This window comes from Peromyscus californicus, unplaced genomic scaffold, assembly GCF_007827085.1.
Source record: "Peromyscus californicus insignis strain IS unplaced genomic scaffold, ASM782708v3 Scaffold_14__1_contigs__length_90479793_seg_2, whole genome shotgun sequence".
In the NCBI taxonomy this organism is placed as follows: Eukaryota; Metazoa; Chordata; class Mammalia; order Rodentia; family Cricetidae; genus Peromyscus; species Peromyscus californicus.
The window spans coordinates 60410309-60436828 of record NW_026294436.1 but is presented as its reverse complement, the minus strand read 5'-3'; the positions used below and the strand labels follow the sequence as shown (position 1 = coordinate 60436828).

General features: G+C 41.3%; 1 protein-coding gene across 2 annotated transcripts in view; it reads right to left on the bottom strand.

Moving 5' to 3' along the window:
- Kmo (kynurenine 3-monooxygenase) overlaps positions 1-26520 on the bottom strand; it is a 52945-nt gene that overhangs the window by 5282 nt on the left and 21143 nt on the right. For both annotated transcript variants that reach the window (XM_052737718.1, XM_052737717.1), the window contains 5 exons: positions 16438-16509; positions 15241-15362; positions 12069-12216; positions 3391-3448; positions 1075-1157 (listed from right to left, as the gene is read on the bottom strand). In XM_052737718.1, coding sequence (XP_052593678.1) covers positions 1075-1157; positions 3391-3448; positions 12069-12216; positions 15241-15362; positions 16438-16509 — 483 coding nt within the window. The remainder of the gene's footprint in view (positions 1-1074; positions 1158-3390; positions 3449-12068; positions 12217-15240; positions 15363-16437; positions 16510-26520) is intronic.

Sequence of the window (26520 nt, the reverse complement as noted above, 5' to 3'; positions counted from 1 at the left end):
CCAGCAAGGCAGTCTCTCATTAAACTTAGAGTTATTCTGACAGCAAGAAAGGTCCTCACTACTCTGGAGTTCCAAGGGCATGGCCACTCCAGCTTTTTGCATGCATCTTGGGAATTAGAACTCAGACCCTCATTCTTGAGCAGCAAATGTCCTCAACCAGAGTCATCTCCCAGCCCATGACCTACTTTTGGAGTCAGGCAATATATATCAACAAAGTCTTCCAGTATCTTCTAGAACTCAATTGTATATGTTACAACTATGCCAACATTATTTCTTTCTGTCTTCAAGAGAAATGGAAATGGCCACTATTTCCCTTGTTTGTTGTGTAAACTTTTCCATTTTCCTATTTTAAAGCAATAATAACAATCATTTGTCATGAGACTTTGACATGACTGGCTTAAAATGAAGTGTAAGTCTTAATAGTACTCATCTTTCTGATCAAGAATTTCTTTGGTATTATATACTGTTTTTATTCTATGGTATTCTAAATACTCAGGATATTCTGTTAAGAAAAAGTCATTCAGGCCTTTAATACCAGCATTCAGGAGGCTGAGGCAGGTGGATCTCTGAGTTCAAGGTCCCTCTGGTCTACAGAGCGAGTTCTAGGACAGCCAGGACTGTTACACAGAGAAACGCTGTCTCAAGAAAGAAAGAAAGATAAAGAAAAAGAAAAGTCATTCAATATTTCTAAGATTTCACAATTATTTTAATGTATCTCAAATTCATATTTTGAGAATAGAATATGGCTACCTCCTAAATGTCTGAAATTTGGACCTGTGAAATTTTAGATGTTTTGCTATCTCTGTTATCTTCAAAGTGCTTCTGAAATCAGGTATAAATGATGAGTCTTTGTCATTGGCTACCTATGTTTAAGAAATGGTGTGTGTGTGTGGGGGGGGGGGGTGCGTACATGTTCATACTTGCATGTGTCTACTGTGTGTGTACATGTGTGCTTTTGTCCACACATATACTTATGCAACATGTATGAGACAGGGCTGGAGCAAAGGAAATAAAAAGCCTTCTTTCTAGTCTATTGGTAAACTGTCTCATGGAATGGAGCCAAACTTTTCTCACCTCTAAGTAATTGTACATAGACAGGTCTGAAATTGCATGGTCATCTGGAATCCTAAATCTTGAGAATTCAGGAAGGCACACACCTAGAAATCAAAATTAAATAAAACATATATGTGTTTAAAGAATATACAGAAAATATTCCGGAGAGATGGCTCAGTGGTTAAGTGCACTGGCTGCTCTTTCAAAGGACCTGAACTCTGTTCCTAGCACCCATGTTGGGTGGCTCACAACCACCTGTAACTCTGGCTTAGAAGATCTAATGCCATCTTCTGACCTCTGAGGGCACCTGCGCACACATGCTACACACTCACACACAGACATATAAATAAATCTTTTAACGAGCAAAATAAAAAATTTTAAAAACTGCTGGTCTCCAGTGAGGTCAAACTAAACAGTGCTCCCTCTTGCAAAATTTTAATCTTATAAAACTATTGATAACGACAACAACCTACAGTTATTGAGCAATGTCCATTGAGTATTTCCTGTTGTGATCAAATAAAGGTTAGAATAAAACTAATATTAGGATATTGATTGTTTAAATCATAATTTCCCTTATTTCCCAAATGGAAAAAAATTGTGATGGTTAATCTATATTGAGAACTTGATTGGATTTAGAATTACCATGGAAACACATCTCTGGACATGTGTCTATAGGGATGATGCCAGAGAGGTAGAACTGAAGAGGAAAGACCCAGGATTGGGGATTTAGCTCAGTGGTAGAGCGCTTGCCTAGCAAGTGCAAGATCCTGGGTTCGGTCCTCAGCTCCAGAAAACAAACAAACAAACAAAAAAACCAAAACCAAAAACAACAACAAAAAAAACCAAAAAAAACCCAACCAAACAAAAAAAACAAAACGAAGAGGAAAGACCCCCCCCCTTAGTGTGGGCAGCATTAATCCAATGGGCTGGTGTCCCAGAATGAATAAAAAGGAGAAAGTGGAACAAGCACCAGCAATTCTTTGCCTCCTGACTGCAGATGTGACTCACACTTCTGCCTCCATGCCTTCCCTCTGTCATGAATCACAGCCCTCGAACTATAAAGCAAAGCAAACCTTTTCCTCCTCAAGTTGCTTCTCTAGTTACAGTAACAAGTAACTGCACAGGTTCATATGACAACTTTAAACGATGCTCAACCCTCCACTTTTACCCTTTTTTTGTGTGTTTCTTTGAGGGCTTGAGTGTTTCTGAGGGTGTTCTGTGAAGGCTGTAGGCAAAGGTGGACCACCAGAGCTGGAAGGCAGAGAAAGGTGCACAGATCCACCTTGATCTGCTGCTGCTCTGAACTCTTATCTGTCAGTGGGTCACTGCTACTGGGAAGTGGTAGGACCTTACAGGCACGAGGCCTACCAAGAGGTCCTTGAGTCACTGGAGGCATGCCCTTAGAGGGGGTTGTGGGTCCTAGGTCTCCCTGTCCTTCTCTGTCACTTCCAGATCAGGAGGTGAGTGACTTTTTCTCTGCTGCTGGCTAGCTACCATGATATTTCCTCTCCACGGGCCTAGAGCAAGGGGCCAACTGATCATAGACAAGAACTTCTGAAACTGAGAGCCACTGTTGTAGAATATTTTAAGTAGGCAAAGATGTGTTACATTTGTGTATGCTGCAGAATATCACTTCAACTGTGCACAGGTGTGTTACTTTTGTTTATGCTGCACTTGTCTAACAATGTAAGGCTGTGTTGCATTTGTTTCACCTTGCCTGTGTAAGGCACTTGATTAATAAAGAGCTGAATGGCTAATAGCTAGGCAGAGAAAGGATAGGTGGGGCAGAGAGAATAAATAGTAGGAGAAATCGAGGCTCAGGAGAAAAGAAGAAGGAAGAACGAGAGAAGAAGGAGAAGAGAATGAGGGACATGCCTGTGGCAAGAAGTCAGACAGATGCCAGACAGCCAGACATAGAGAAACAGTGAAAGTAAGATATACAGAAGAAAGGTAATAAGCCCCAAGGCAAAAGGTAGATAAAGAGAAACAGGTTAATTTAAGTTAAAAGAGCTAGCAAGAAACATGCCTAAGCTAAATGTGTCATAACTAGTAATAAGTCACTGTGTCATGATTTGGGAGCTGGTTGGTGGCTCAAAAGAAAAAATCTGGTAAATGTCACAATAAACCTTTTCTAAGTTGATTATCCCAGGTATTGCTATAGTAATTGAAAGATGACCAGCACTTTCCTCCATAAATTCTAGGTTTCCCTCTCTGGGTGGTCATTTTCTGGAATGGGCAATGACTATGGCAGAGACACTATTAGAGTGCCAGGATCATAAGTCAGCCCACAACTGATCATCTGGGCTAGTCTACGTTCTCCTGAGAAAGTATACTTACTAAGATCGTTATTGAATTTGTCCATTAACTCATCAAATACCAAGCAGTCTTCAAAGCCCTGAAACAAGAAAAATGGGGAAAAATAAGGCATAAATAATGAAACACTTCATAGCAATTATAAAGAGAAGTAGTATCAGCCAGTATAGTGCATAGACTGGGGATCTTTAATGTAACAGACAGGTTCCCATTTTATGTCTAATCATGATACAAAGACCAGTTGCTGGACCCTCATGCTGTCTCTGCCTCATTGATATCTGCAATGATTTTAATGATTTGAAAATGAACAACAAAAAATTAAATATATCTGTGATTTTGGTGGATCCCAATGCTCCTTTAAGACTAACAATTACATGTCTCTACCATGAGTTAGTTGTAAACTAGTCAGGTCTGTAAGATTCATGTATAGAATGATTTATTGAGCTGAGCATATAGCTCAGTGGTTGAGGACTGTGCCCACCATGCATGAGGCCTTAGGTTCAATCCCCATTACTGTTAAAAAAAATTAATGATAGGATCAAATTAATTTAGTTCCTATAACTCAAATTTAAAACAAAATTTGAACACAAAGAACTTGAAAAATTACTAAGGTGATACTAAATGAATAAGAACCCCGAGTTCCATTATCTACAAATTCAAACTACAGTTTTAGAGACAATGTAAAAATACATAAAATATACTTTTCATATCAATTATAGTGATTGCATTTAAAGTAGCAAATGTATTCTTCAACGAATATCTGCAAATTCTTTATGGTATAGGAACTTTGACGTAAGAGATGACATATAAGGCAAAGACAACAGTTCTACATTTTTACTTAAAATAATTTGTTTTTTTCTCTGCAAGTATTGGGGTAGACATTAGTAAAGTTGTAGTGTTAGAGGTGAAAGGTGGATATCAGATAAGTTATGAAAAACACATTGTGTAATGAATCCCTGAGGCAAAATTTGAACTACTTCCAGAACTTGGGCATTTATCCACAATGCTATAACTGATATTTACTTATGTCCTTATGAAACAAGTGCCTGAAATTGCTTTGTAGAAAAGTCACAAGCTACTTTTAATTGGAATATTGTAGAGGCCCAAATTACTCAGGGTCTGAGAATCTGAGCTTGCTTTACCCAGCAGGGCTATATAAGGGGATGATTTACCATGGTTACTAGATGTTTGGAAGGATCTATACTACTCTGTGCAGTGTGCTTTGATCTGGCAAGGGGGAGGTCTTTTGCCCTGCCTGTTGGAATTATTATGAAAAGCTCCTTTGAATAAACAGAAAAGGCCACTGGGTATTGACCCAGGTCTTCCCTAAACTATCCTGTGTTTTGTCATTCTCCTCTTCACTATCTTTCTATCTAATATTTTCTTATCCCTCTCTCCTCCTCATAGGAACCCTTGAAATGGTGGGAGTGGGCTCCCACAGATGATGCCAGAACTTGGGACTTGGGTGTAGAGGAGACAAGGAAGAGAGAGTAGGGGCCACCATGGAAGCAGTTGGACATGTCTGGTTACGAATTAAGGATTAAGCAGTAGTACTCTAGTCTTCAGGAGTAAAATTATATATATAAAGCAGAGCAGCTAAAAGTTAAGGTTCTTAGAATTTATAGAGGATCTGTGTCCTTGGTTTTCTGACTATGGGACTCTGGACACAGAATCATGAGGGAGGATTGGAATTGAAATGCAACAACATTATGAAGAACATGGGACAGAAAAGATCCGAATGGAAGCTTTTGGCCTGTGGGCACTAGTTCTGGACAGTTTGGATCTGAGTCCTGAGTGGCAGGGGGAATTTTCCCTGAGGCAGACACAGATGAAACAAAACCTTCCACTCTGCCAGAGCTGCCACCAGATGGGAATGCTTTTTTAAAATCCATTCAATCAGGGTCAGTCCCCTCTTGGCAATGAAGCCGAGTTTATGGAATAGAAGTCTTGAGATGAGACAAGGGAGGAAATGAAGGGCTTGAGAGACTTAGTAATTTCTCTTTCTCAAAAATTGGAGGCTCTTCAGGTCTTTCCTTCTCAAAAGGGTACTCATCTTCCTTCTGTAATGGCGGAATTAGACTCATCTGGGGGGTCATCTATCAGAAGGGAAAAGTTGCCCATAATTGCCCTGGTGCAAAAGCCTCCTGGAACATGGAAAACCCTTGCTGCTAGTCCAGCATCTCCCCTTCAAGCCAGTATTAGAGAAGCAGCTAGCAGAGGGGAGAGGGTGCAAGAATTTCAAATGTTCCCTGTAATTGAGCAGCAAGATGCCCAGGATAGTATCATGTTAGTACATGTTCCGATTCCTTTTAAACAATGTAAGGAGTTAAAAACAGAATGCAACCAATATGGCCTGACCACCCTGTTTATGCAATCTTTGTTAGAAAGCCTAGCTCTAGAAGCCTTGCCTCCTGGGGACTGGAAACAGATGGCCAGAGCTTGCCTGTCAGGCAGATATTATTTGCTTTGGAAAAGTTAGTTTGTGGAGGAATGTCAGGCCACAGCTAAAATAAATTGGGTCCAACAGATTCCCATTACTTTGATATACTTGCCAGAGAAGGTCTTTATCGGGAGATAGGTCAACAGTTAAATTTTGATATGGCAGTGTATGCTCAGGTAAATGCAACTGTCAAAAAGGCCTGGAATAAGCTTCTGTTGTCTGGAAGACAGACTAAAGATTTATCAAAGATAAGACAAGGGCCTGATGAATTGTTTCAGGACTTTGTCTCTAGGCCAATGCAGACAACAGGCAGGTTAATTGGGGATTCAGAAGCTGGACTTTTGCTTGTTATACAGTTTGCCTATGAAAATGCTAATGCTACTTATCAAGTTGCTTTGAGACATTTTAGAGAGAAAGGAAACATCTCTGACTATATTTGAGTTTGCTCAGATATAGGGCCCTCGTATAATCAGGGAATAGTCATGGCTGCAACATTACAGGGGAAAACAGCCAAGGATGTTCTTTACCAGCAAAGAAATTATGGCTCAAGACAAGGGAGAGCTGTTGGACCACTAGGAAGCTGCTTTGGGTGTGGCCAGATAGGACACAAGGTAAAAAGGTGTCCTGAAAGGGGAAAAAGCTTAAGGGCAAATAAGAAACCTGGATTGTTCCTGAGATGCAAAAGAAGGATGCATTGGGCCATAAATGTCTATCAAGAATGGATACCCAGGGGAATCTTTTCGAGGGAAATGGATGGAGGGGCCAGCCCCAGGCCCTAACAGAGTAGATTTCTGGGATAATTCTGCAGTCCCAGCAAAGAAATACATTCAGGACCTCTACAGAGCAACCCAAGGTAGTGCTGGATTAGATCTCAGCTTTTCTATCTATATGGTTTTGACTCCTGAAATGGGGATGCAAGCCCTCCCTACTGTTGTTTATGGGCCTTTGCTGGAAGGCACTTTAGGGTTATTGTTGGGAAGAAGTAGTACTACCATGCAGGGGGTCTTCGTTGCTCCTGGAGTAATTGATGCTGATTACATTGGAGAATTTAAGGTGATGACTCACTCACCTAAGGGGATTTCTGTAATAAAGACAGGCCAGAGACTTGCACAGTTAATTTTACTTCTTCAGGTGCAACAAGAAATCCTGTTAAAAGGGATAAGAGAGGAGAAGCTGGATTTGGTTTGTCAGATGCCTATTGGCTACGAGCCATAGGTCCACAGCATCGAGAACTCACTTTGATTATACACAGAAAAAGTTTCTCAAGTTTTCTAGACACTGGTGTGGATCTGTCAGTTATTACTGCTGGTAAATGGCCTTTCATGTGGCCAAAGATGGAAACTATCACACAGCTGCAAGGGATTGGACAAACCCAGTGTCCTGAGCAGAGCAGCAATGAACTCTCCTGGAAAGATGAGCAAGGTGATGAAGGAACCTTTCAGCCATACATTGTCCCCCACTTGCCTGTAAATTAGTGGGGTTGAGTTGTTATGGGTCATATGAGAGTATACTTATATAGCCCCAATAAAATTGTCACTAAACAAAAGGTTCCTGATCAGGAGTTAGTAAAAAAATAGCGATGATCAAATGTCATCTTTGCTCTCTAAAGAAAGGACTAATAGGGATGGATTAGAGTATTTTTAGGAAGGGTCATAGAGCACCCTGTACTCCATGCAAATCCTATAACTTGGAAATCTGACAATTCTATTAAGGAAAATTAATGAAACCATACAGCCAATGAGAGTTTTGAAGCCTGGATTGTCTACCCCTACAGCCATACCAAAAGATACTTATAAAGTTATTTTGGATTTAAAGGATTGTTTGTATACCATCCCTTTGGCTCCCCAAGATTGTCAAAGATTTGCATTTAGCATTCCATCAATTAATTTTAAAGAGCCCATGAAAAGATTTCAGGGAGGTTTTACCCCAGGGAATGATCAATAGCCCAACATTGTATCAAAACTTTGTGGCTCAAGCTATCCAAAAGGTTAGAGGTCAACTTCAGCAAGTTTATATTATTCATTATATGGATCATATTTTGCTTGTGCAAAAAGACAAAGAAATTTTGCTTGACACCTTTGGACACCTTCAGCACTGCCTTACCCCTGCAGGGTTAATTATTGCTCCAGAGAAAGTGCAAAGACAGCCACCTTTTCAATTTCTAAGATATATATTATACCTTAAGGAATTAAAGTCTCAAAAATTGGAAATAAGAAAGGATGGGTTAAAAACTTTGAATGATTTTCAAAAGTTATTAGGGGACATTCAATGGTTGCAACCTTGTTTAAAAATATCTACTGGTAATTTGGAACCTTTTAAATGATATTCTAAAAGGAGATAGTGATCCTAATTCTCCCAGAAAGTTAACTGAAAAAGGTAGACAGGCTCTTTTACATGAGAGTGCTATTCAAAATCAGCAAGTATGTTATATTAATTATGATCTACCTTGGCATGCATATATTTTGCCCATGAGACATACTCCTACATCAGTGTTACGCAAAACAGTCCTCTTTTATGGTTACATCTTCCTGTTTCACCAGTTAAGGCATTAAATCTATGTTATGAAGCTGTAGCTTGTTTGGTACAGAAAAGCAGGATTGAATCTAGATATTATATTGGTAAAGAACTAAGTGTGATCAGTGTTCCTTTTACAAAACAACAAATTGATTGGCTTTTGCAAAATAATGATTCATGGGCAATTGCCTTTTCTCAGCTTTTAGGTCAAATTGATAATCAGTTTCCAGCTGATCAATTGTTGCAGTTCACCAAAATGCATTCCTTTGTATTTCCTAAGGTTGTGAGGAAAGATCTTGTAAGAGATGCTATGCTAGTTTTTACTGATGGTTCCTCCAATGGGAGGACTGCTTATGTTATTGATGGTAAAAGCTACATAGTACAAACAACCCCAGCTTCAGCACAGATAGTAGAATTGAGAACAGTGACTACAGTTTTTCAATTTCTTGTAGATAGTTCATTTAATTTATATATAGATAGCCATTATATTTATAGAGCTCTTCAAGTTATAGAAACTGTTCCATGCATTGGGACTAGTAACAGTCAGGTTAGGATGCTGTTTCAACAAATTTAAGATGCTATTCACCAAAGAGAGCTACCATGCTTTGTGGGTCACATTAGAGTTTATTCCAACTTCCTGGCCCTTTAGCTGACAGTAATGCTTCAGCTGACAAATTAATATAGATGATTGCCTTATTCCAAGTAGAATTAGCTCAACAGTCACAAGTTTTTCATCATCAAAATAGCAAAAGTCTAAGAAAGTAATTCAGTCTTACCAAAGAAGTTGTTCAACAGATAGTTAAACAATGTGGGGTGTGTCTGAAGCATTTTCCTGTATCTCACTTGGGGGTAAACCCTCAAGGTCTTCTTCCTAATCATTTATGGCAAATGGATATCACTCATATTGTGGAATTTGGCAAATTAAAATATGTACTCATGACCACTGACATTTATTCAGAATTTTTAATGGCCAGTGTACAATCTGAAGAAGCTACCAAAGTATGTAATTTCTCATTGCCTGGAATGTTCCTCCTATATGGGGATACCAAAAATTATTGAAACTAATAATGGTTCTGGATATAGTAGTAAAGCATTTCAGCAATTTTGTTTCTGATGGCAAATTGAACACAAAACAAGCATTCCTTATAATCCTCAAGGGCAAGGCATTGTTGGGAGAACTCATGGCAGTCTCAAGATGAAGCTTCAAAAAATTAAGAGGAGGGAATTGTACCCTCAGTCACCACACAATGCATTGAATCATGCTCTTTTTGTTCTGAATTTTTTTTTTAATGTGGATGTCCCTGAGCAATCTGCCACAGATAGTTTTGGCACAGTGGCACCCAAGTGACTTTTGCTCAGGTGAAAAGGAAAGATCCTTGCTTGGTATTATGGAAGGGTCCCGACCCTGTTTTAATATAGGGTTGAGGGCATGTTTGTGTTTTTTCACAAGATGAAAATGAACTTCGATGACTGCCTAAGCACTTGGTGTGGTGTGTGGAACAGAGGAATGTCAGCTCTGATGACACCATAGCTGCTGGTGTTCCTCTAGAGGAGTTGGAGTGAGAGCAGCTGAATCAGTGTTCTTGATCCACTGATGTTCTCCTGCAGTCTGGGGAAAGAAGGAGACTACACAGTCCCCCAGACTGCTGAGAAGGAGTTTGGTATAAACATTTTGTCACTATTGGCATTCAAGGACTGAGACTGTGAAAGCTGGAATGAAATGGAGCCCAGAGCCACACTGCTTCTGGTTGCTAGTAGCAAACCAGTGCATGGCTCCTATAAGAGATGGTTCCTGACTCCTACTAGCTGAGCAGAAAGCTTTTTGAAGAGTTTTACAGCAGCTCAGTACAGTAATTCCACCTTCCACCTAGGGCAGCTCTCCTAGGGAAAGCTAACTGAAAGTGCCTCTGTGGCTGAGAGAGAGGCTTCAGAGACACTTGTTTCAACTGAGTTGAGTTGTCACATTCAGGGGAGCTGCAACAAATTTGGGTAATGAGACTCCTCATATTTGGAAGTATTTGTCTAAGAGTTATTACGACTTGAACTGCTAAAAGGGACTTCAGGGCAGCTGATAAGCCAGGCCCTGATCTTGGGCGGTCAGTGGAACTTTAAGACTGTTATCAGAACTGACTTTTTGAACTTTTGCAAACCTCAGAAATGGGATAATTTTGATTTCACCTACAATTTTAACTGTGGTGACTCACAATTCATATACTCTGTCTTGTTAGAAGAAAATGTAAATAGTTCTGTTAAGAGATCACATTTGAATGTTTGCTACAGTTTGTAAAGTATAAACAGCCCTATTGAGAGTTGGCTTTTGGATGTAAGTTTATAAGAATTGTAAATATGTATCGTAATATTCACATTAGAATTATGTTAACCTGTTAATATTAATGAACCATGGTTTGGTGAAGCTAAGGGAGTCTTTAGGTTTCATATGGATGCATCAGGAGTTTACAGATTTATTTGATGCTGTTGCATCAAGAGTTTATTAAAAAAGGTCTTGGTGCAGCTGAGGCTGCTATAGACATCCTAGACCCATTGAAAAAGGACATTCCCTCTTGGTCATCCTTTACTCCTTTACTGAGAGATGTGGCAACCTGAGGTAGCAGGAGTATTGCTGTGGTTGTTCCAGCTATTTGCAAGCTCTTAGTAGGGACCTGAGTCAGAACTTCATAGAATTAAGCTCTGTATTTTCTCCTGCTAGAGGCTGATAGTCAGAGATGGGTAAGTCTTTCTTGCTAGCTGCAAACCTAAGACAGAGTATACTTGACAGAAAGTGTATCTCCATGATGTGTAAGGCTGATTAATAAAGAAGAAGATGACCTAAGACAGACACAGTTTACCTGAGAGGTCTGAGGGGCCCTTTAAAATATTAAGAAGGGGGAATTTGTGGAGGCCCAAACTACTCAAGGTTTGAGAATCTGAGCTTGCTTTACCCAGCAGGGCTGCATAAGGGCATGATTTCACTACGAACATGGTTACCAGGTGTTTGGAAGGGTCTACACTTGGCTGTGCGGTGTGCTTCAATCTAGAAAGGAGGAGGTCTTTTGCCCCACCTCTTGGCATTGTTATAAAAAGCTCTTTTGAATAAATGGAAAAGGCCATTGGGTATTGACCCAGGTCCTCCCAAAGCTATCCTATGTTTTTGTCTTTCTCTTCTTCACTATCTTTCTATCTAATATTTTCTTATCCCTCTCTCCTCCTTATAGGAACCCTTGAAAATGTAGGAGCTGGCCTCCCACAGAATATGGTTCTATCATCAAAGAAATATATGACTAGTGATTGTTAAACTATTATCACATATACATGTTTATACATGCAAGAAGTTAATAAGATTTTTGATATTAACATTTAATATAGGAGCATTATTCATTCTAACCAGAATACCAAAATTAGTATTAAGTAATGTAAGTAGTAGTATTCAACATCTAATCAGTTTGTAGTTTTACTTAGACCTGCTAATCATATTAGCCAAGTTTCCACATTAGGCTGTAGACATAGTTCTCAAGAAAACAGGATGCCTTATCATATGTTGTGCTTTTCTCTAGACTGGGATATTGTATCAAATAATCTGGATCCTCGATGGAGTTGAAATGAGTCTAACTGAGCAACTAGAGTGGTGAGAAAAATGGTTATGTTCTTGGGACTGTGCAGGGATGGTTTAGACAGTACTTCTATTTAGGATTTACTATTTGAGACAGACTTTGGAATGTTCCAGGAACTTTCCCACAGGAAGAGAACTCACCGCATTCATTCCTTGCCCAAAAAATGGGACAATGGCATGAGCTGCATCTCCCATCAGCACACAGTGTGACTTCAGGTGGAAGGGGGAACACTTCACTGATATCATGGGCTGGGCAGGCAGCAGGAAGAAGTCTCTCATGAGGCCTTGCCTTTGGATGAAAGCAATCAGAACATGAACAGATTAATTGGGGCCAAGCATTGCTAAGTTCTAACAGACTTGTTGGCTTCATTGCCATGGTATTTTGATTAAAAAAAAACACAAACCAAGAATGCAGAAGTAAACAGCAAACAAAGGAGGGAGATGTAGTTCAGTGGGATAATGCTCATCTAATATATACAAGGTCCTGGGTTCAATCCCCAGAACCAGGGAAAGAAGAAAAGAGAAAATGGTTTCTTTTAGAAATAAATTCTGCTATTCTAGGCTACAGAGAAGGCTAATTTGGTAAAGGCCAGCTGTGCAAGCATGAGGACCTGAGTTCAGAGCCTTAATTTCCATGTAAAAGTCAAGTATGGTGGCACTCAAGTAAAACACAGGACGTGCCTACAGTATGTGTCTATAATCCCAGCTCTGGGTGGGAAACAGAGATAGGAAGACCTATGGGGCTGACTGACCATCATTCTACTGCCAGAATTTGAGCATTTATTCCCTGTTCTTCAATCAATATTTTCTTATGTTCTTATGAGCCAAGATGTTTGTCAATGCTCTGTAGAAAAAATTCACAAGCTACTTTTACTTGGAATATATTTCAATCACCAGGACAATATTTGACTAGTGAGTGGCTAAACTGTCTATCTATCAGGCCCCAGGTATACACCTTGCTGGCAAGTCAGTCTAGCCAATCAAGAAGCTCTATGTTCAGTGAGAGACCCTGTCTCTAAAAATATGGTGGAGAGTAACTGAGGAAGACACCTAAATATCAGCCTCTGGTCTCCAGAAACATGCATGTATGTGTGGGTATATGTACATTGGACTGCCCTCACATGGACATATATACATACATGTGCACTTATAACACAAACATGTATACACACACAATTCCACTGTTCTAATTACCATTGTTTTTGGTAAAGTTAACCACATAAAAAGGATAAATCTGGCAACATTTGAATAATTTGAAATATGTCTGTATATCATGTCATAAAAGCATTATTATGAAAATGGACCATACTGTTTTCAAATGTATTATTATATTTTAGGCCATTTTCAAACACACTAGTATATTTTAGACTCCTGTGTAAATGCTGAACAAATGCTACAGTATATTTTACTAGACCACAGCAAATAGAGATTAATGTGAATTTTTATGTTTTAGGAAATGAATAACAGTAATCAAAATCATGTCTGAGGAGGTTGGAATAAGTTGACCAATGGGTACAAGATTTCAGTTGAACTGAAGTAAACTCCTCATCTCTATTGTTGAACACGAAGTCTGGGATAAACACAAAGAAAACCCTGATAGTTATAAAACATCAACAGAGGTTTCAGAGAAACTATAAATATGAAAACACTACATGTCCTCAAGAATGTTAAATCCGAGGCCAGCAAGATGACTCAGCAGCTGAAGGTCCTTGCTGCTGAGTCTGATGACCTGAGTTCAGTCCCCAGGAATCACAAGATGGAAAGCAAGAACTAACTGCCACAAGTTGTCCTCTGACCTTCACGTGCCACAGTGTCCCCCTTTCAACAAATAAATAAATACATAAATATAATTTTTTAAAAAATTAAAAAAGAATATTAAATCGGTCTAAAGATGTAAGAAATAGCCATGGAACAATTTAAAACTACACGGGATCTAAATTTGGTGTGCAGGTAGGTTCTTTTCAAGGCTGGAGGGCTGTAGATCTCTCTATATAGATCAAAAGCCCGTGACAGTTGGCACTTTGCAAGCCCTATTGGGCTGAGGCTGCACTTTCCATTTTTCACAGGTAGTTGTGGATTTTGTAACCCTACCATCAGGAAGACACCTTGATTATCATCTCGGAGGTACATGTTGGGAAGAAAGAGGCTGACTGGGTTGAAATCTTGTTGTAAACCAGGTCTGGTGGCACATGACTGTGTTTTCAGCACCAAACGCTGAGGAACAAGGATTATGGGTTCCACATCAGCTTGGGTTACAGCAGGGAGGCCCTGTCTGGAAAACAAAAACTCCTGCTCTTCTTTGGCCTGATTGTTCACGCGCCCCAAGTTTCATGTGTGAAATCTGAATCCTCAGTATGATGGTAGTTGCAGCCAGGAACTTGAGAGGTGATTCACTCATGAGCCTGGAGCCCAAATTGAATCCAATTTGTGCCCTTACAAAATAGACCCAAGGGAGATCCATGTCCCTTCAGTCACAGAAGTTCTCACAAGCAGAAGGCGCCTTCTGTGAGCCAGGAAGAAGCTCTCACCAGCCATAAACCTTCTGGTGCCTTGACTTTGAACATTTCAGCTTCTAGAGCTGGTTGAAATGATCTCTCACCTCTAAGTCACCCAGTGTGTGGCAGTTCTGTTGCAGCCAGCCTATACAGGTGGCACTATTTCTGCAGCACGGTTCTGTCTCCCTGGAGAGGACACTGGAGTGGAAAGTGAGCTAGGTGTTTGTTTTGTAGAGGGGTGTGTGTGTGTGTGTGTGTGTGTGTGTGTGTGTGTGTGTGTGTGTGTGTGGTATTTGGAGGAAGCAGAGTCCTTAAGTGAGAACATACAGCAAAGTCCATGTGGAGGGTGATGCTGACATGGGCCATATGAGGAGCAGATAATAAACCAGCTAGCTAGTGAACTCACTGAGCCTTGGTGGGGCAGAACTCAATCTGTGTGAGCCCTGTACTGAACAGTGTATAGGATGACCTTACTTAGTCTGCAACAACCTGCCCAGGGTGGGTAATATCATTTAGCAGCATTTCACCATGAGAAGCCCTGAGCATAGGAAAACACACAGCTAGGAAGGGGACAGGCCTGAGACAGGCATCTGCTGTGTCACATACCAAGCCCAGGAGCCTGGGGAAAGTCTAGGGACACTGGTACTTGTGTTTCTGGAACAAATTAGGCATGATTGTCCCAGAATCTCTACTCCTAATGTTCGTTTACAGCTAGTGCATTTTAAGAGCAATTTTCAAGAAAAGTCAGAACAGTTTTGTTTGGATTTGGAATAACTCAACCCAAAGAAATGAAGGTACAGTTTCCAGCTGAGACTCACTCTCCCATCAGAGGGATAGCATCTGGAAAGTTCCTCTGGAAGAAGTCCAGCACATCATCACTTGTCAGGAGTTTTTCAAACTCTTCGAAGGGCATGAACAAGGTGCATGTGAAAGATTTGTCCTGTGAAGGAGAAGAACAGGGTGATAGAGAAAAGAGACTGTGGGGTTGGGGATTTAGCTCAGTGGTAGAACGCTTGCCTAGCAAGCACAAGGCCCTGGGTTCGGTCCTCAGCTCTGGAAAAAAAAAAAAAAGAAAAAAAAAAGACTGTGATGCTGGCACTAGGAGTGGACCCCTAAACCACAGGACCCTCGCTGGGACTAAGGATCTCCTGGAGAACATCCAAGCCAGCTTTGTCCACTTTTTTTCCTGGAGGAAAGCTGCTCCACCATGTCTCAGAGGTGTTCCTTGCTTCCCGGGTCACTCAGAGTATTGCTACTGTGTAAACCGTCCATGTTCACCAAGTAAACACCGCAGTCCTTTGATTGTTTATAGATGGTTTCATGTCATTGTTTTCCTCCTCTTTTTCTTCCCCTTAAGATAGTATTGATCAAGGCTGGCTGTGGTGGCACACACCTTTAATTCAGCACTCGGGAGGCAGAGGCAAGCAGATCTCTGTGAGTTCAAGGCCAGCCTGGGCTACAGAGTGAGTTTCAGCCAAAGCTACACAGAGAAATTCTGTTTCGAAAAACCAAAAAAAAAAAAAAAAAAAAAAAGTCTTGATCCTATGATAGACAGCAACAGGAAGAAAACAACTACCACAGAACATAGTTAGCTAGAGATATAAAGAAAAAACCCTGGAGACAAATGAAAGCACGCACACACGCACGCACGCACGCGCACACACACACGCACCCTAGTGTCCCACAGACCTTAAAGACTGGAATTGCTTTCTAATACTCAACCTAAATCTCTTTGGCTTTACTGTGGCACCTGCTCCTAGACTGCCTCTGATTGAAATGACAGCACCCTAGATATGAACTCTTCATTGTCCATGTCAGTATAGTCTCCTTTCTAAAGTAAATACTGAACTTGCTTCTGGTTTTTCCTCAGAAGCCCAAAGCTTCAAAGACAAAAATCATTAAATAGATTAAATAATGATGAGATCAACTAGGTTACATAAACAACCAACACAAAAGTAAGAACTAAAAATATCAATTATAGATATGTAAGTAACTGGCAGGAATGTGCACATTACCATATTGGGAAGGGCAATCATCATAAAGGCATTTCTCGGCCAGATATGAAGAAAATTAGGTTCCATGGCATACTGTAGGACAAAGAACACAAGTTCGATTAGCAAGTCACTCATCTCTACCACAGCTTTGCACTGCTTCTGAAGTAATAGACCCTTCCCATAGATATGGTGCATTGCATGTGTGTTACTGCGTGAAGTAGATGCTGTCTTAGAAGATACTTAGGGTTCTGTCTTTATACATTCAAACTTAGGCAGGTTTTTTGTAACCATTTATTTCGAGATTTGAGACTATACTATAATAAGCTATTCTTTCTCTTTCCCCCATCTTTCTATACATATAAATATGCATGTCAATATGCATATGTATGTATGTGCACATAAAAAATATATAGAACACACATGTGGGTAGATGTTTGTGTGTGCAGGATTGTGTTCAATAATTTTACATTTAGTGCTTTTATAGACCGGACAGACAAGTCTTGAGTTCAAGTAGTAAGAACAAAATGGAAGGAACAGCGGTCTCCCGGCTCCCCTTGTCATGAAGTAGCAAAGTCACTCTGTCTTAGAAGGGTCTGTAGTCGCCTGACTTTGCCGTTCTTCCATTGTCTGTTTTGTATTTATTTGTTGTTGTTGCTTCTGCCCCAGAACCCTAAACAAAGTCTAAAACCCAGACACTGAAGAGAATCAAGTGCCTAACTGTTTGATTTCAAAGATTACACAAGGACAGAAGTACAGATCCCATGAAAAGCCAAGTCGCTTAGCCTTAGTAATGTAAGAGGTGGGAAGTGTGAGTGTTTCAGTGCTGGCTGAAAGTATGGGGAGTAGCGGGTTGACGTGTAAATAGTGCAAACAGCCCCTTGTATAGAAGACCAGAGCACAGGCGAACTAAGCAGGAACCAGCAGGGCTTTGGTACAGCTTCACAGCTAAACCAGACAGATATGCACCTAGCACTTGGATGGGAGTGGAGTGAATACTCTGTCTGTCTCTTCTGCCATCTATTGTATTTTTCACCACTCTCTAGTCTTTTCTGAACTCTAGAATGTAAGACAAGGAGGAAAATAACAAGAGAAGCTAACTTGGTTTCCCAACGTTGGCAGCATCGCAGGTCAGAGCTTGATTAAAATAGTGAAGAAGACAACACTTAGGTTTTGTCTTTCTCACTGACACAAAGGATGGCTTGTGTGTCATGGCAAGAACAGCGTGCTACCGAGAACACATGGTAGTTCACAAATAGTCCTCAAGCCTAGAAAACAACCGTAAACCTCAGCTTCTTTATTACCAAGCCACACTCGAGAGAGAGGCCTGCATGGGACGGCAGGCTGAGGGCAGCTCTTACTTGAAGTCCCTCAAAACGTAAGTCTAGATAGCTTTCTGATTGTGCCCTAACAGCTCTGCATTACGTCTGGGAGTATGGAAGGAGAGGCGGGAAGAATGTGAGAACGGGAGGGTGCTGAAGAGGGCTGTGAAAAGGTGTTTCTGAACGTGGCACGGCTATTGCACTCCTGAGCTCACAGCTACTCGCACAAGATCTGCACAAAATCGAGGCATCTTAAGTTTCCATATAGATAAAGGAGATGATTTTCAGGCATTGTGGCTTCCTGTAGAACTCTGGCACCTGGTAACGCTAGAGGAGGGAGAGTCTTTCTTCTTGGAGAGTAGGGCCACTCATAAGTTTCCTGTGTTTCAGTGGATGATTCCATATCCATGGGCATATGAGCAGCACTAACTGGACTTAGTGTGTGAAAAAATAATGAAAATAAGAATAAAAGGAGGAGGAGGAAGAAGAGGAGATGAAGCCAGGAGGGGTGTGTGTCGAGAGGAGATGGGGAGTTAAGTCATTGTATACATGTAAAAAAATCCTCAAAGAATGAAATAAAATACAAGCTTCAAGGTAAAGCAGGAAAGCTAAGTTCACAAACCTTTAAGAAATGAAAAGAATAGAAGATATTTTCCTAATAATACCCAAAGGCCTTGCATCCAGTCTCTCTTCCCACTCCGCACTTCAGAGGTGGAGGGCAAGTTGTACATTAAAAAAAAGAGAAAGAAGAGAGGAAGGAAAGGTGCAGGAAGTTCCAGGAAGTGAACGAAGCTGATTTTCCACAAAGACTATACGTTTTCTCACAGTTTTTGGTTCCTAGATTTTACTTAGATGCATAAAATCGTGCATATATATGGCAAGAAAGTAGAAGTAAAACTGTGTAAGGGACAAAGTGGGAGAGGAAAAAAGGGCAGAGGGTCCTGGGGAAGAATATGCTGAGTACACAATACATGTCCAAAAGCTTAAATATATAAATAAATACTCTTAGAAGAGAGAAATAAAAAAAAATCACTGTCTAGGATTGTTTGGGGGCTTGTTAAAATGTCCTTGTGTTTGGGCCACATTTGTCTCAAGACACTGTAGCTTGAAAAAATGAGACTTTTTAAAAGACTATTAATCATTACTAATAATTACATGTGACTGAAACGTAAGTGATTACCTCACAGCTGCCTTATTGGGTACTTTTTTTTCTTACGTCAGGGCTGGCCTGTCAACAGAACTATCTCACCCTGGAATCCAGTTATCAGCTCTCCAACCGTGAGGTCAGGACCCTCATACAGCAGGCACAGGGAAATCAGTGGAACAATTCGACGAGGAGGAAGTTTGTTCATATTTCCTTTACCAAAATAAGTTTCTATGTTTGATTATGACAGAGTAAAGTAGTTTTGTTTTTAAACATAAAATTTTAGAGGCCGGCCCCCAGCTCCCATCTTGCTCCGGACTTCCCTTTTACAACACTGGTGAGTACCCTTCCTTGCCCCAGACCCCATCCCTGGGCACCAGCCACTCCAGGGAAGACCTGCCCAACTTGGCCCCAGGTTCTGGCCACCGGGCAGGTTCCCTGCTAGCCCCACCGGGAAGGATCCCCTTCTCCAAGACCCCTGGCAGACCCTGCAGTCTCCACGCCCTGCCCCCACGCCCATCCGCCTGAGCCCCAAGCCTCTTCCTGAGACTTTGAGGCCGGCCCCCAGCTCCCATCTTGCTCCGGACGTCCCTTTTGGAACACTCGTGAGTACCCTTCCTTGCCCCAGACCCCATCCCTGGGCACCAGCCACTCCAGGGAAGACCTGCCCAACTCGGCCCCAGGTTCTGGCCACCGGGCAGGTTCCCTGCTAGCCCCACCGGGAAGGATCCCCTTCTCCAAGACCCCTGGCAGACCCTGCAGTCTCCACGCCCTGCCCCCACGCCCATCCACCTGAGCCCCAAGCCTCTTCCTGAGACTTAGAGGCCGGCCCCCAGCTCCCATCTTGCTCCGGACTTCCCTTTTACAACACTGGTGAGTACCCTTCCTTGCCCCAGACCCCATCCCTGGGCACCAGCCACTCCAGGGAAGACCTGCCCAACTCGGCCCCAGGTTCTGGCCACCGGGCAGGTTCCCTGCTAGCCGCACCAGGAAGGATCCCCTTCTCCAAGAACCCTGGCAGACCCTGCAGTCTCCACGCCCTGCCCCCACGCCCTGCCCCCACGCCCATCTGCCTGAGCCCCAAGCCTCTTCCTGAGACTTAGAGGCCGGCCCCCAGCTCCCATCTTGCTCCGGACGTCCCTTTTGGAACACTTGTGAGTACCCTTCCTTGCCCCAGACCCCATCCCTGGGCACCAGCCACTCCAGGGAAGACCTGCCCAACTCGGCCCCAGGTTCTGGCCACCGGGCAGGTTCCCTGCTAGCCCCACCAGGAAGGATCCCCTTCTCCAAGACCCCTGGCAGACCCTGCAGTCTCCACGCCCTGCCCCCACGCCCATCCTCCTGAGCCCCAAGCCTCTTCCTGAGACTTAGAGGCCGGCCCCCAGCTCCCATCTTGCTCCGGACTTCCCTTTTGGAACACTGACTTCCCTTTTGGAACACTGGTCTGTCTGAATCAAGTGTGCGGATAAGGCCAAGAACGAACCACAAGGAGATGGGCAGACGTCAAGGCAGAAACATATACAACAAAATGAATAGCAATACAGCATCACCAGGCCCTAGCCCTCCTCCAACACCTAGACCTGAACACCAGAAATTGGAAGAAGCAGAAGAAAACAGCCTTATGAATGACATCATGAAGAAGCTAGAGGCTTGCGTAGAGGAAAAGACAAAAAAATGTGAAGAACGCTGTAAACAACTAGAGGAAAGGGCAAACAAATTAGAAGAAATCAATAAAGTCCTGGAAGAAAACAATAAAATACTGAGAGAAAATCAAGAAAAATCAATGAAACAAATGAAGGAAACAGTCCAAGACCTGAAAAGGGAAATAGAAAAAATGAAGAAGACACAAACAGAGGGAATGCTGGAAATAGAAAATCTGAGAAAACGATTGGGAACTTCAGATGCAAGTATAATCAACAGAATGCAAGAGATGGAAGAGAGGATCTCTAGCGTTGAAGATACAGTAGAAGAAATACATTCATCAGTCAAAGAAAACACTAAAGCCAACAAAGTCATGAACCAAAATGTCCAAGAAATTTGGGACACCATGAAAAGACCAAACCTAAGAATAATAGGGGTCGAAGAAGGAGAAGAATACCAACTCAAGGGCACAGAAAATATATTCAACAAGATCATAGAAGAAAACTTTCCCAACTTAAAGAAGGAAATGCCTATGAAGATACATGAAGCTTATAGAACACCAAACAGACTAGACCCCCAAAAAAAGTCCCCTCGCCACATAATAGTTAAACAACTAAACGTACAGAATAAAGAAAGAATATTAAGAGCAGCAAAGGAAAAAGGCCAAGTGACATATAAAGGCAAACCCATCAGAATAACACCCGATTTCTCAATGGAGACTTTGAAAGCCAGAAGAACCTGGACAGATGTAATGCAGACACTAAGAGACCATGGATGTCAACCTAGACTAATATACCCAGCAAAACTTTCAATCACCATAGATGGAGTGAACAAGACATTCCATGACAAAGCCAGATTTAAACAATACTTATCTACAAACCCAGCCCTACAGAAAGCACTAGAAGGAAAATTCCAATCTAAGGAAGTCAGATACACCCTCAAAAACACAGGCAACAGATAAAGCCACAGCAGTAAACCCCAACGTATAGAAGTACCCACACATCACCACCAAAAAATAACAGGAATGAACAATCACTGGTCATTAATTTCCCTCAATATCAATGGACTTAATTCACCTATAAAAAGACATAGGCTTACAGAATGGATACGAAAGCAGGACCCATCTTTCTGCTGCATACAAGAAACACATCTCAAATTCAAAGATAGACACTACCTAAAAATAAAAGGCTGGGAAAAGACTTTCCAATCAAACGGTCTTAAGAAACAAGCGGGTGTAGCCATCCTGATATCCAGCAAAATAGACTTCAAACTAAAATCAATCAAAAGAGATCAAGAAGGGCATTACATACTCATCACAGGAAAGATCCACCAAGATGAAGTCTCAATTCTGAATATTTATGCCCCAAACACAAGGGCACCCACATATGTAAAAGAAACATTACTAAAGCTTAAATCACATATAAAACCCCACACATTAATAGTGGGAGACCTCAACACCCCACTTTCACCACTGGACAGATCTCCCAAATTGAAACTTAACAGAGAAATAAAGGACTTAACTGATGTCATGACTCAAATGGACTTAATCGATATCTACAGAACATTCCATCCTAACAAAAAAGAATATACCTTCTTCTCAGCACCCCATGGAACCTTCTCTAAAATTGACCACATACTTGGCCACAAAACAAATCTAAACAGATACAAAACAATTGGAATAACCTCCTGTGTTCTATCAGACCACCATGGTCTAAAGTTGGATTTCAACAACAACAAAAGCTACAGAAAACCTGCAATCTCATGGAAACTGAATAATACCCAACTGAATCACCAATGGGTTAAGGAAGAAATAAAGAAAGAAATTAAAGACTTCCTAGAGATCAATGAAAATGAAGACACCACATATCCAAATTTATGGGACACTATGAAAGCAGTACTAAGAGGGAAATTCATAGCACTAAATGCCCACATAAATAAGTTGGAGAAATCTCACACTAGAGACTTAACAGCATACTTGAAAGCTCTAGAACAAGAAGAAGCACAGTCTCCCAGGAAAAATAGACGCCAGAAAATTATCAAAGTGAGAGCTGAAATCAATAAAATAGAAACAAAGAGAACAATACAAAAAATTAATGAAACAAAGAGTTGGTTCTTTGAGAAAATCAACAAGATAGACAAGCCCTTATCCAAACTAACCAAAAGACAGAGAGAGAGCATCCAAATCAACAAAATCAGAAATGAAAAGGGGGACATAACAACAGACATTGAGGAAATCCAGAGAATCATCAGGTCATACTTCGAAAACCTCTATTCGACAAAACTGGAAAACCTAAAAGAAATGGATAACTTTCTGGATAGGTACCACATACCTAAGTTAAATCAAGACCAGATAAACTATTTAAATAGTCCAATAACCCCTAATGAAATAGAAACAGTCATTAAAAGTCTCCCAACCAAAAAAAGCCCAGGACCAGATGGTTTCAGCGCAGAATTCTACCAGATCTTCAAAGAAGAGTTAATACCAATACTCTCTAAATTGTTCCACACAATAGAAACAGAAGGAACATTACCAAACACCTTCTACGAGGCTACAATTACCCTAATTCCTAAACCAAACAAGGATACAACAAAGAAAGAGAACTACAGACCGATCTCCCTCATGAACATTGATGCAAAAATACTCAATAAAATACTGGCAAACAGACTCCAAGAACACATCAAAACAATTATCCACCATGATCAAGTAGGATTCATTCCAGGGATGCAAGGGTGGTTCAACATACGAAAGTCCGTCAATGTAATACACCATATAAACAAACTCAAAGAAAAAAACCATATGATCATCTCACTGGATGCAGAAAAGGCATTTGACAAAATCCAACACCCCTTCATGATAAAGGTATTGGAGCGATCAGGAATACAGGGAACATACCTAAACATAATAAAGGCAATTTACAGCAAGCCAACAGCCAACATCAAATTAAATGGAGAGAAACTCAAAGCAATTCCACTAAAATCAGGAACGAGGCAAGGCTGTCCACTCTCCCCATACTTATTCAATATAGTACTTGAAGTTCTAGCCAGAGCAATAAGACAACATAAGGAGATTAAGGGGATACAAATTGGAAAGGAAGAAGTCAAGCTTTCCCTATTTGCAGATGACATGATAGTATACTTGAGCGACCCCAAAGATTCCACCAAGGAACTGATACAGCTTATAAACACCTTCAGCAACATAGCAGGATACAAGATCAACTCAAAAAAATCAGTAGCCCTCCTATATACAATGGACAAAGAAGCGGAGAAGGAAATCAGAGATACATCACCCTTTACTATAGCCACAAATGACATAAAATACCTTGGGGTAACACTAACCAAGCAAGTGAAGGACCTATATGACAAGAACTTTAAGTCCCTGAAAAAAGAAATTGAAGAAGATGTCAGAAAATGGAAAGATCTCCCATGCTCATGGATAGGCAGGACTAACATAGTAAAAATGGCAATCTTACCAAAAGCAATCTACAGATTCAATGCAATCCCCATCAAAATACCAACACAATTCTTCACAGACCTGGAAAAAATAATACTCAACTTCATATGGAATAACAAAAAACCCAGGATAGCCAAAGGAATCCTGTACAATAACACAACTTCTGGAGGCATCACGATCCCTGACTTCAAGCTCTACTATAGAGCTACAGTAATAAAAACAGCTTGGTATTGGCATAAAAACCGACATGTGGACCAATGGAATCGAATTGAAGACCCTGACATTAATCCGCACACCTATGAACATATAATTTTTGACAAAGAAGCCAAAAGTGCACAATGGAAAAAAGAAAGCATCTTCAACAAATGGTGCTGGCAAAACTGGATATCAACATGTAGAAGGCTGCAAATAGATCCATATCTATCACCGTGCACAAAACTTAAGTCCAAGTGGATCAAGGACCTCAACATAAATCCAGCTACTCTGAACCTGCTAGAAGAGAAAGTAGGAAGTAGTCTTGAACGCATTGGCATAGGAGACTACTTCCTAAATAGAACACCAGTAGCACAGACTCTGAGACAAACAATCAATCAATGGGACCTCTTGAAACTGAGAAGCTTTTGTAGAGCAAAGGATACGGTCAACAAGGCAAAGCGACAGCCTACAGAATGGGAAAAGATCTTCACCAACCCCACATCTGACAGAGGACTGATATCCAGAATATATAAGGAATTCAAGAAATTAGACATCAAAATGCCCAACAGTCCAATTAAGAAATGGGCTATAGAACTAAACAGAGAATTCTCAACAGAGGAAACTCAAATGGCCGAAAGACATTTAAGGAACTGCTCAACATCCCTAATCATCAGGGAAATGCAAATCAAAACAACTCTGAGATACCACCTTACGCCTGTCAGAATGGCTAAGATCAAAAACACTGAAGACACCTTATGCTGGAGAGGATGTGGAGCTAGGGGAACTCTCCTCCACTGCTGGTGGGAATGCAAGCTTGTACAACCACTTTGGAAATCAATATGGCGCTTTCTTAGAAAATTGGGAATTAATCTCCCCCAAGATCCAGCTATACCACTCTTGGGCATATACCCAAGAAATGCTCAACCACACCATAAGAGCACTTGTTCAGTTATGTTCATATCAGCATTGTTTGTAATAGCCAGAACATGGAAACAACCCAGATGCCCTTCAACTGAAGAATGGATAAACAAAATGTGGTACATATACACAATGGAATACTACTCAGCAGAGAAAAACAATGGCATCATGAGGTTTGCAGACAAATGGATGGATCTAGAAAAAATCATCCTGAGTGAGGTAACCCAGACTCAGAAAGACAAACATGGTATGTACTCACTCATAGCAGGATACTAGACATGAAACAAGGATGACTTGTCTGCTACTCACATCACCAGGGAGGCTACCTGGAAAACAGGACCCCAAGAAAGACACAGGGATCACCCAATGACAGAGAAATGGAATGAGATCTACATGAACAGCCTGGACATGAGTGGCGGTAATGAAAGGCGAGGGTTGAGGGAAAGAGAGCTTGGGGGAGCGGGAGATCCCAGCTGGATCAACAACAGAGAGGGAGAACAAGGAATAGGAGACCATGGTAAATAAAGACCACATGAGAATAGGAAGAAGCAAAGTGCTAGAGAGGCCCACAGAAATCCACAAAGATACCCACACAACAGACTGCTGGCAGTGGTCGAGAGACAGCCCGAACTGACCTACTCTGGTGATGGGATGGCCAAACACCCTAATTGTTGTGCTAGAAACCTCATCCAACTACTGAGGGATCTGGATGCAGAGATCCAAGACTAGGCCCCGGGTGGATCTCTGGGAGTCCAATTAGCGAGAATGAAGAGGGTTTATATGAGTGAGAATTGTTGAGACCAAGGTTGGATAAAGCACAGGGACAAATAGCCAAATGAATGGAAACACATGAACTATGAACCAATGGCTGAGGGGTCCCCACTGGATCAGGACCTCTGAATGGATGAGACAGTTGATTGGCTTGATCTGTTTGGGAGGCATCCAGGCAGTGGGACCAGATCTTGTGCTCATTGCATGAGTTGGCTGTTTGAAACCTGGGGCCTATGCAGGATTGTTTGGCTCGGCCTGGGAGGAGGGGACTAGACCTACCTGGACTGAGTCTACCAGGTTGACCTCAGTCTGTGGGGAAGGCTTTGCCCTGGGGGAGATGGGAATGGGGGGGGGGGGTTGGGAGGAAGGTGAGGGGGATGGGAGGGGGGAGAACAAGGGAATCCGTGGCTGATATGTAGAACTGAATTGTATTGCAAAATAAATTAATAAAAAAAAAAAACTGAAAAAAAAGATACAATAAAAAAAAAAACCATAAAATTTTATATCAAAATAATTTCATGTGAAAATTTCCATAGCACTTATTTACTTCTGGCATAACATATTATTTAGCCATGGAACAATGTGGGAATGAGAAAAACAAAATTTAAATCTCTTTTCAGAAATACATTGTTAATCTACTCCACTAACTCTCCCTAGATGCACCT